The following is a 12274-nucleotide window of genomic DNA, read 5'->3' as shown; positions in this document are numbered from 1 at the left end:
TTAATTTCTACTTTTAAACAAAACTCTGAATTTTGTTGAATTTTTACTAGAAGTCTATAGCCTTTCTTCTTCCGCGAACTCAAACACTAGTTGCAAACAACATGGTATGTTTAAAAGAAAAGATAGAAACTGAAACAAAGAAAAATGTTTCTGGACGAGCGGTTGGTGCCCTCTATTCAGTGAGTAGATGGCATTCTTAAAATAAAAAAAACCATAAAATTTGAAATTCTTACATTCTTACTCCCTTAAACTCTTGGATTTTATTTAAAAAAAAAGATTTCTATATCATAACCAAACATCAGATACATGTAATGAAAATAAGCTTCTCATACTATTAGAATAACTAATCACACTTATGAATTTCGCAACTTTGTTTATAGAAATCTTGCGTCACGCTTTCTGGAATGCACCAAGGCGACGAATTTTCATCAAAATCTGAATTTCTACAATAGTTCTCGGCTTCAGCTGGATCTGGACAGTAGGAGGTCTCGCAGAAACTGGTTGCTTCAGGGGAATCCCACCTGAAGCACGTTGTTCCCATGTATGTTGTGTTTCGTTTCCCTTTATACTCCCCTGGTGTTGTCAAGTAACAATCTACAGCAAATATAATTGTTTTAATATAAACACATTTCCTGCTCAAATCGTATGTTTATTTATTAATTTATTTTATTTTTTGAGGTAACTATTTTCATTATTTTATCTATCTTTTTATTTATTATTATATTTGTGGGGAATGGGTGGCTTTCCTTTTGAAACGAAACTGATAAATAATTTGTTTTATATCAAACTCAAAAGTTAAACTGACCCTATGCCAGTTCAATTGTATGTAGTTATTTAACAGGTAAAAATCACAGTATGTTAACATTTTGTCATAATGACTTTTAATTTTATGATTTACTTCCCATGAACAATACATAAATGAATAAAATTTCTGTAAATAGCCATCGGAATTTAGCGTTTGATATATGGGACACTTTTTATATTAAGGCACATTAATATTTAACCCTAAACATTTTCCAATATCAACTGTTGATCAATTATTATTATAATAGTCAAATGTTTTAAGATGTAGCAAATTCAGCTCAACTTGACAATGAAAAAACAAAGAGCATATATATTATGTCACTTTAAGTTAAATAGCTTTATGTATTTTACGAAAATTTGTTACATTGTTATCAGCTATGTTGGACTGTATGGAATCTGCATTATACTAGTATTTTTTCTAGAGAAAAAAAAGATGAAACTAAAGTACCGTAATCAAAAGATTTGAATCTTTTCAAAGCTGAAATCATCGCAACACCTATAAATAATCGCTGAATATTTGAAAAGAAGCGTTTAATTCTACCTTTCTATCTGTTTTTCTACACTTTTGTAGAAAATGAATATCATATTACTGGCCTAATATATCTCTTATTAATTGTTTTCACTAAGGTTTGATTTTAATTTAGAATAAAAACCTTTCTTTAACTTTTTTACTTACAATGCCACTCTATTTATAGTACTAACCCGACTGTCTTGTTTCAGTTAAAGCAGCACGTCTCCAGATTTATGTAAATTTTCTTGAATATTTTGGAAATGTTTTTAAAAGTAAAATATTGCGAGGTGAAAAAACAAAGTAGTTTACATATTGCAATCGGCACTTACAATCCAAGACAATTACCAAAATGTGGTCCACATATGCAAAGACAGTCCTTACTGCGTTAATAACGCAGTAGAAATATGGTGATAAAATACTGCAAAATCAGTCTTAAACCGCACATAATACATGTAATATGTAAAGAAATAACTTCACTATTGTTACTTTTCTTGATAAAAGTTTGGTTCATTTTTTTCAATATTGATTTTCTTGAAATATTTTGGCTCATCTGGAGACGTGCAGCTTTTAAGTCACTTTATAATTATGCATTATATCAAGAAAAAAACCGTCAATTTTTGTCATACCGTACTCTTCACAGGTAGCCGTTTCCCAAACACCATCAGACGTGCACGTGATCGTTTCAGAGGAAGCACGGAATCTCGAGTCACAGGCTACAGTTGCTGTGTCCATGAAGTTTGTTCCAGAGGTCAAAGTGATATTTCCGTAAGCAATAGGTGGTGGAGTCCCACAACCTATGTATGAAGAAAGAAAGGAAAATTGTCAAAGACAATAGTATGCTTTTTCAAATGTTGAACGTTCGTTGCATGAAATAATTAGTGCATTACAAAACAAACAAAGAATTTGAAAACCTGAAAAAGGTAATTTCACATAATCGAAAATTTATTTAGTCCCGTCACATAAAAAAAACACACAAAAAAACACACACCTCAATGGTAAAAATTAATTGAATCGAACAAGTATTATGCTAGCTTTAATTATATAATTATAATGAATTATATAAATTCTGCACTTGGTTAGTCAACTTTAAAAGCTTATCAATTATTGTGCTTTGAAGTAAATCATGACGACCGAGGTAAAAAAATGAAATTGTTATATTGTAATTGATTATTAAATTATTAATGTCAAAACCAAAATGAAATCAAATGAAACAACAAACTGTGAACTTTATCAAACAACTGGAGCGTTACCTTTATTACATGCTTTCCAGAACTTTACTGTAAAATAGCAGATAATTATATTCTTATAAAGCACTAGGGAAATTTATAAAATATGTTAATTTATTATTTTCACAATAGCCGGACTATATTTGAATGCGAATGGAAAGGATATCATAACAACATGAAATAACAGGCAAAAATAAATGCTGTCGTCCGTAAATTTTGCTTCATGAAGAAAAGAAAGTCGATATCACCATACATCATGATAAATTGTAACAGAATTAGAAAAATCCAACAGAACTATATCTCAAAATTAATGATGTGATGTCACGATTTGATGACGTTATTAAGGGGAATGCGCGACATTATGCAGCAAAATCAGTAACATATACCTAAAAAGAATGAAATAAAAGAAAATTTATTTGTTTTACATAATAAGAAAGAATAAGAAATATATTTCTTTCGTGAACACCAGCTATTCTATTTTTAAAATATTGCATATGGTGTACACTCAGTGAAATATATTTCAATCTTACATGCCAAACAAACAAATATCCTCTATGTAGCCAGGGTCTTTCAAATAGAGTGGTCTGGAGACCGACCAATTTTACGAAAAATGCTGTCTCGGTTGAGTCACGTGATTGGGTTATCTACCGACCCTGATATGGCATAGAACATCACCATTCAAAAATCAAATTATAAGATAATGTTTTGTTAAATCAATCAAAAAATTACTAAAAACTAAATTTGACTACATTATATTATCAGGTTTTACTTTAAAAGTAACAATTTTATAGATTTGCAATGAAATTAGAAATTTTTCGTTCCCGGTGTCAAGATAAAAATCTACTGCTCATATTCGAAAATAGGTCCGAGTTTCATGAGCTTTTTTAAATTTATGCATTGTTCAATGACAAAATAGAAATTGATTTTACAGAGAAAAGATGTTATTAAATCGTATCATGTAAAAGTATTATAATATTTCACGATGTTATTTGCAAATATTTGATGTTTAGTTTGGTGCATTTTCAAAATGGCGCCGATTATCGGCAAACATTCTGAACAAACAGTCTATGTTTTTTTAACAAATATGGCTTTAAAAACACCATTTCCTGAAATATTTATCCTTTTTTCAAAAGTTTAAAGATTTTTAAATAACATCATGTCGTTGAAATTTTCATTTTTGCTCTTGTATTTAATATTCGCCCTTTTCTTGAACACTTACATAATTTGTTTATAGCAATCTATACCGATTTATACTGAGACATGTTTAATTGTAGGGAGAAGGGTTTACATAGCGTGTTTCCAGACCATTCTATTTGAAAGACCCTGATGTAGCTAATTACAATGTATCAGACTTATTTTATAAGAGGAGGAAAGAAGAAATTTTATTTAGCCTTTACACTTACATGAATCTCGTTATACATTAAAACTACTAGATATACATAAAAAAAAACATTTTGTCACGGTTGGTATAAAATTGTTACAGAATAAAAAATGTTTCAGTTAATTCATTCTGGAGAATAAGTATGAAAGAGGACATTGAAAACCAGGAATTTTTCACTAAGAAAGTGTCTTACAGTGAATAAATGGACATTGTTATAGTCTAGAATATGAATTCAATAAATCATTTCTTTTCATATTGGCTAATCAAATAATTGGATAGATTACTAGGAACTGATCAGTTGTTTGACCTAAGAATATCGATGAATTAGTACATGCTAGGTCTATAATAAAATTGACGTTTGAGAATTCTTAAAATAAGGTAAGCACTGCATATAAGAATAATGTGATGCTCGTCTTCAATCCAAGAACATTGACATAATCGGCATAATCCTTCCTTCTTTCTATTCTGTTCCTACCATATCTGCCTTCTAGGATTTTAAGATTTTTCGAAGAAATTCTTAAACGCGTAATAGATCTACAACTTCTTAAATATTTAGATTTGAAAGTATTCAATAATTTTTAGATGGATATAAATGGTGTTTTATTAATTTAGTGGGTTTTTATTATCTGATTGTAATTTTTGTTTAAAGCAATCCAAAACTCTTTGTTTAAAATATACTGAAATGTATTTATATAAATGTCATTTGTTTTCAAAAATACATCTCCAAAAGAATATTTTTCTGATAATAATTTAACATTGTTTGTTCTATTTTTGACACCATTTAAACACATTTTAATGAGATATTATATATCTCATTGCAATAATATCATTTGTATTATAATTTTTCAACCAATTTTTCATAACGCCTAAAAAATATGTTCACAAACTATAATATGAACTCTTTCTATATCTTCTGACTTGGTAAAAGCCGAGACAGGACATGCATAATTTAGATTACAACCAACAAAAGAACCAAACAATTGTAAAGAAATATATGGTGACAATTCTACATTATCAATATTTCTGTGTAGTTGTAGAACGTTATATTTTACATGTAGAGCGTGACAATTCTACATTATTGATATTTCTTTGTAGTTGCTTTTAAGGCTTTTCCACTACAAAACTAACGAAGCCGTATAATTTAAACATCCTCCTAAATAGTTGAAATCATCAAACTTCTCTAATCTAATTGTTCATTATTATAAAAAAATCATTCTGCCTAAATGAGCCCCTTTTTCTAAATATAAGGCATTTTTTAAAAGTATTAACTTGGAAACCCCAGTATGTACAATATTCATATAATACGTTAGTACTGAATTGTAAATCTTCTGTAGAATGTCCTTCTAACACAATATCATCAGCAAAAATTTACAGACCAAAATTTATTCTATTTTGTAAGAATAATTCTAAATTCTCAAATAGGCGCCGACATGGTCGGAGAATTATTTTGATTTTGATATAGTCCAACTGAAGTCTAAAAACGACTGGGTATGTGTTGCAATATAAATACACGATTAAACAACAATATACATTATGTACGAAGCCTGAAAACATAAAAAACAATTCATCAAACTCATGTTAAACAAGTTGAACCACAAAGCATGCCAATAAACATAGACAAATAGTTTCGAGAGCAATTCTAGTAAAGATATGCTCTATCAAGTTATTTGAAACAAATACAGCGTCGGTTGTACGAAAGCCAAGCTGTGTATGTGATAAAAAGGAATATCAACAAATAATTTTTTAACGTTTCTAGTAATAAAATAAGTAAAATGTTTTCAAAAATTACTAAAGGGTGTTATTCTGCTGTAATAAATCGGGATATTTTGTACTTTTTTATGAGCTGGCTCGATCAAATTTCGGGAAAGTGGCCAGAATCAAAAATGTTATTGAATAAATCGGTTATATGCCCAACGACTATATCTGCTGAAGAGATAAAATATTCGTTTAACGTTATTATCGCTTGGGCAAAATGATTTATTACTTTTAAGACATTTAATTGCTGACAGTACCTTGTTGCAAGTAGCGTACTGCACGTTTGATGACGATAATATGTGTACGAGCCTGTGACAAAATCATCACCTAATCTACATGTCATTTTCTTTTACGATTTACATACTAAAATAGTTTGTTTCTTTGAATCATTTCAAATCATCTCAATAATTATGAAAATATTTGGGTTTTGAGAATGCCTTATTATAAAAGTGTATAATTTGAAAAAAATGCATCGTGTGATATTTTAGTTTGAATATTTTTATATACGCAAAATATAATTCTAATTTGTTTGTGCAATCTGGCTTTGAAACCTTTTTTCAAGACAAATAATATCATTCTGTATCAAGATAAATAGTGCTACAGTTAATGACATTTTTATACAACTCAAATCATTGTTCACATTCAATGCTGAACATTTATATAAATATTGATAATAATAATAATAATAATAATAATAATAATAATAATAATAATAATAATAACCTGAAGCATAACCAATATTTCCCTCTTCCGTAGTCATCCCTTCTGTTGTTAAACATCCAACACATTTCTTCTCCGACGGTTTGTAGAATACGGCAACGCACGTGTCATAGCGTGGACACTGGAACGCACACTGGATATCGCTTTGTATATTGAGCACATTGAAGACAATACCGGACTCAGGACAGGTTAATCCGTCAAAAGTTCCATCATTCAAGAAATTGTTGAACTGAGCAGAGGAAACAAGGCAACGCGACAAGCCTAGAGCGAAAAGGTGAAAGATATTACATAAAAATGCGTTGGTCATGATTTAAAAAGTAGAATTGTTTCTTTTTAAGTTACAACAATGAATGCTAAGTAAGAAGTGAAGTACTTTACATCTTATCACTGCGCTTGCTTAATCTGCTATAGTTCATATCAGGCACACACGTTTGTGATTCATGCTTTATAGATGGCTTATAATTGCATGCTTATTATCATCAATTATCTATCACCTTTAACGGAAATTACATTGTCAATAATTCAGACAACTGATGTTTGTAATGATAGTTCTAATCCCAGTTAATGCATATTATATTTGCTTCATAAAATTCTTGTTAATTCATTAGTTACGCTTTGATATGGTATAGATGCCCTGACACCGAAAGGCCTCTAGCTAGCATAAACTACGTATATGTTAATATTCATTTGTGCTGCTCTACAGAAATTATAAACTTCGACAAAAGCAATAGTAACCTGGGAATGTTTCTAATTTAAGTAGTACAGCTACGGATGAATACTAGCTAACATACTTAGTGTCAAGCTCTATTTGGCTTCATTAATAATCTCTATATTACATCACAACCTGTCTATACTTTACGAACGCAGTTCAGTTCTATGAAGCACTATGAAACACTATGGAAAATAGAAGAGCAAGTTTAACCTATATGTGTAACAATTGATATAATACATATACACAAACACTAAATCCCAATGAGTGGGTAAATTTCTAAGTTTCGATCTACATGTATTTCCGACAAGAAAGCAAGAACCTGAAAGACGCTTAAGCCTTCTTAAGGCAATTTTTGTTAATACGTACCTGTTGCGTTCATTTTCTCTCGTAAGATGGTATTCCTTACAAAATTACGTCATTATTTGAGAACAAAACGGTATGATGGTTCACATTTATGCCCTATACAGCTTGAATCCTTGTCAAGAAGAATACTGCGTTTAAGGTATATAAATTTGGTCAACAATGCGTGATCCATTGTTTTCTTTACCGTCAAATCCATCTCCCTTCATTCTAAAGCTTCTGTTCGCTGCCCAAAAGGGAGCATTTCCGGTTGTTATACGTGACGTGTTTCCGTTAATGTCATGTTTTGCTAACGTGTTTGTCTTTGTTCTCATACTGTATTTGTCAACATGTTTTCTAAAATGATAATCTTATATATTTACATGTACTTAGTGATATAAACTTACTATGCTTATACAAGTACGTCATTGTTTTCAAAGTCTTTTTATTCTGTAATAAAATTGCTAGCTATATTTAGTCAAAAAATTATATCACTTGACGAATCAAGCACTTAAGTTACAGCATCAGTAATATGTTTAAAAACATATAAGAACAATCGGACGTAAAAAATGAACAATTTAGTAGTCTAATGATGTTTATTCAAAAAAATATTCAAGGAAATAAACATTGAGTTATTCCGTGAAAACTCAAATATACCAACTAAAATTAATCGTAGAAGAAAAGTAATTATGTGAAGATCCTTTAACGATCGATGAAATAAAAGTTGCAATGGCAAAAATGAAAAATTGAAAAGATCCTTGACCCGATGGAATATATGTCAAATTATACAAATAAGATTTCAGGGCAAGACTGTAAATCTAAACGGGCAAAAAACTCTATATTTGTTTCAATGTACCGTACATGAACCCGATTTGAAATATAAAGGCAATTTTTAAATAACATATTGAAACCGAAGTGCAAAATAAATTATACAAATAATTCAAGGAAAGATAAAAAAATATTATTTTGACCAATAGTGCAAACAAACATTTATGTATCGCTTAGTGAAACACTATAAAATTATTACATCTCTCCCTAAAACCTTGTCAGGAATGACTTGGAAAACACAATTTAAATATTTTCAACTTGGTCTCTTACACAAAATCTAAGAACGTAAGCAAACTTCTCACAAGGATTCAAATAAAAATAATAAACAAGGTGAAACAAGTAAACTTGAGCTAAAATAAAAAGCAATATATTAAACCACGATGGATTTTTCTAATTCAATTAACTCATAGTTATCAATATGGCAATGTTTAAAGTTATATCAGTAAATTATTTTAGTATCAGTAGTAAAAGAGAAATTAATATAAACCCTTGTGAATTTCTAAAATGAATAAATAATTTATTTAGCAATTAGTAAATTGTTATGCCCCCCAGAAATTTAAAGAGCAATTTATAATACCTAATCATCTGTATAGTTAACAATATTCCATACAGAGTGATTTTTTAATATCAATAATAAAAGCAATACAGCTATAGTAAATCATTTATTATATAGAAATGTTTGGGTTTTGGGTTTGTATTAAAACTACGGAAGCGTATCAGGGCCTACAGTCGGTGAGATGTTTTGCGCCAAGTCAACTTATTTTTATTCGCATTGATAAGATGTTTTTTTACATTTCTCAATAAAATTTACTAACAAATATGAGAAGCTTTTAGGTATTGCAACTGAATTTTTCTCGATTTCCTTGAAGCTTTTGTCTCTTCGACAAAAATCCTGTCGAAACTTCTTGATTTCACGACTTTGCTGAAATATTTAGTGAGACGCAAAGACATTACTCGCATTGACAAATAGCTCACGTAATTCAACAAAGTTTTTTTGCAATGATTAAAAACTTCTACGTATTACGTATAAATCTTAACGTCTTCACGGAATGTTTTATGTATTACGTATTAATCATAACATCTTCATGGAATTCATTTGATCAAAACGATAAGAAAGAAGTTGACATGACGTGAAACCTTAAGATAAGTGGAGGCCCTGATAAGCTACTGTATAAAACAGTTCCTATATGTGCAACTTTGAACAAAATCTGATAAACGCTTAATTAACACAATCTTAAATAAACCAAAACAGTAGCGACCAGCACTTTGAATAAAATTAATTTAACAGTTTTTCATATTGCAGATTATAAACGGAACATAAAAGCCAAAATTTTAGTAAATAGGAAAAGGAAAAAAAATCAACAAATGAAACAAGTCCCCATAGGCTTCAGATGTGTCCAAGGAAATAAAGTAAAAATTGTGTAAACAGGAAAAGAAAAAAATAGAAATGAAATAGAATTAAAGAAATGGAACAAGTCCCCTATAAGTTTCAAATGTGTACAAGGAAATAAAAGTCAAAATTTAGTAAATAGAAAAAGAAAAAGAAGAAATGAAATAAATTTAAAGAAATGGATCAAGTCACTATAAGATTCAAATGTGTGCAAGGAAATAAAAGTCAAAATTTTAGTAAAATGGAAAAGAAAACCAAGAAATAAAAGAAATTTAAAGAAATGAAACAACTCCCCACAAGCTTCAAATGTCTGTATCATAAGCTAGAAGAAATCTAATAGCTAGCTTATTGTATCATATTGTTCCGTAAAAATGTACAAAGATGTATTATTTGTATATTTAGTAATGGTAAACCTATCTATGTCAAAATCACGCAAGAGGTCCGCTTCCTGAAACAGCACGAAAGAGAATATCTCCAATATGTACAACACAATTGTTTAAATAAGATTTGCTAAATTTAGATTTCTGCAAAAATTTCCCATAAGCAAAAATAACATTTTATATGGTAATACTCTTCATACAAGAATATCTCTATAAAACATCTCTATATTTAAACTCTTACCTATCTGTGTGTGGATTTCTCTACCGACTCCATCCCCGACAGTTGTAGTCATTGAATTCCTTAAAAAAAGCTGCCGTTTTTTTTTTTTGCCGTCTCGGTTCTTGGCAAATTTAATCACAACTCGTACGCGCTTTATAAAATGAAAACTATCTTAAATGGTAGTATTTACTTAAAGGTTTAAAGTTATTATGTCTTGTTAGTTATTCTATTCTTAAGGTAGTACATCCCTTATGAACTATCTCCACTTTATAGAGTATTCAAATAGGCTAGAATCACTGTAAAATGTATTGAAACTGAGCGGCGTGGGTTCAAACCCCAGAAGGGGCAACTTTTTTTCTTTCTTTTTTACCTTTTTTTGTTAATCTCTCAGATCCGTAATGAAAGAAAAAGGTGTTTCATTTTAAATATATAAGTATTGTAGGTATTTATTTATTAAACAATGCAAAATTTAATGGCAAATATGATACCAGATATTTTCAAAATTTGATAAAATAAAAACTACACAGTAAAAGTATATTTTTATATTTTGCAAGACCAACCAAAATACATTTAAAAAAATTAAGGTAAACTTTGAAAACAGCCCCTCATTGTGGAAAATTTTAGGGATATTTGTAATAAAGCTTTATACATAGGGAAATGGTCAAATAAGTGTTATAAGTGGATGGGGTAGGGTTACATTTTTATACATATTAAAAACATTTCGTTTACAAACGATCATTTTGCTTGTTTGATTTGTTACCTAAATGTCATTATTTGTTCCTTTACAATGAGCAATAGGAAAACATTTTTCATCATGATGATATTATAGATAATTTAGAGTTTTCTCATTTCTGAAAAAAACCCTTCTAATGGAATTTTTTTTATACAGGTGACACTTTAGGCATATAACTGTCCCATGTTGTCATTTTACAGTTATATAGTGCCCATAAAGAATGTTTTACTTAAATACATTTTTGCTAAAAATTGCATTTAAAATTTGCATTTGCGATGGCAAATAAGGTTATTTTCTTTTCAAAGTAGATTTTGCCATGGTAAAGTGTGTTTTGCCATGGTATTTCGGTATTTTACCATGGCAAATACCCTTGAGATGTTCCCGTCGTTTGCCATGTCAATTCCTTAAAAACATTCTAACACTTATCCTATGACATGTTCTTAGAGCCATTGTTATGTCTTTATTGAAATCTCTTTTTTTTTTTCATTCTGCCATAGGAAAACTTTGCCATGGCAAGACCTTGGTAAGATTTTTCTATAATATATCTTGGCATTTACATATTTCCTTTAAACGTGAACAAAACTAAAAAGCTCCGTTATTTCTTTTATGGAGGTAGACGTTAAAGCAGCAGGCCTCCAGATTCATGGCTTATTTTTATGAAAATTTGAAAAAGGTTTGTAACAGTATAATATTGTAAAGTTACCAAAAACAATGCAATTTCCACATTATCATTGGGACTTATAACCCTTGTAAATAACCATAAAGAGGTTAAAATATGCAAAAATAGCCCTTACTGCGTTAGTTACGCAGTAGAAATATAGCTGAAAAATTGGTCATTAATCGCACATAACATGTAAATTATTACTAGAATTTTTCAATCTTTATACCTTTCCTAAAATCACAATATTTTTTTCTCAGGTTTGATTTTAATCGAAATAGTTTTGCTCATCTGGAGGCGTGCAGCTTAAAAACATTCTGCATACAGGAATAAAAGAAAAACTAAATAATGCACTCATTACCATCATCTGTTCTCCACAGCTGTTGTCTTATCAAAGACAATCATTACTTTTTTACCATTTAAACAGATAAAACAATACATGTATTTTCATACATGGACCCGAATATGCTCCATAAAAATATAGGCCACAAAATTAAAGTAGCACTATGGATATTGTATACAAATTAGTAGTTTGACTTCCATACAAAATACTTAATCCCTATTCACAGCGTACACTCCAGTGTCCGCTATAACTGCCGCTTGCGAGCGAGTTATAC

General features: G+C 29.7%; 1 protein-coding gene across 1 annotated transcript; it reads right to left on the bottom strand.

The window, feature by feature from the left end:
* Positions 1–343: 343 nt before the first annotated feature.
* Positions 344–6718, bottom strand: LOC132715432 (uncharacterized). Its single transcript, XM_060698436.1, has 3 exons — positions 6401–6718; positions 1942–2109; positions 344–594 (listed from the first exon to the last, which is right to left on the bottom strand). The coding sequence occupies exons 1-3, from the start codon at positions 6702–6704 to the stop codon at positions 344–346; spliced, it is 723 nt and encodes a 240-aa protein (XP_060554419.1). The 5' UTR covers positions 6705–6718.
* Positions 6719–12274: the final 5556 nt, after the last annotated feature.

This window comes from Ruditapes philippinarum, unplaced genomic scaffold (assembly GCF_026571515.1).
Source record: "Ruditapes philippinarum isolate M1 unplaced genomic scaffold, ASM2657151v2 ctg6898_1_1_1_1, whole genome shotgun sequence".
NCBI classification, from domain to species: Eukaryota; Metazoa; Mollusca; class Bivalvia; order Venerida; family Veneridae; genus Ruditapes; species Ruditapes philippinarum.
The sequence above is the reverse complement of the archived record's forward strand: the minus strand, read 5'-3'. Positions and strand labels throughout refer to the sequence as shown.

Bases quoted from the DNA above. Each gene is read 5' to 3' on its own strand.
- LOC132715432 (XM_060698436.1), bottom strand. From the start codon at position 6,704: ATGACCAACGCATTTTTATGTAATATCTTTCACCTTTTCGCTCTAGGC. The intron at 2,110-6,400 runs GTTATTATTATT...CTTCATACATAG, and splicing joins AAATATTGGTTATGCTTCAG to GTTGTGGGACTCCACCACCT. The intron at 595-1,941 runs GTATGACAAAAA...TATTTGCTGTAG, and splicing joins GGCTACCTGTGAAGAGTACG to ATTGTTACTTGACAACACCA.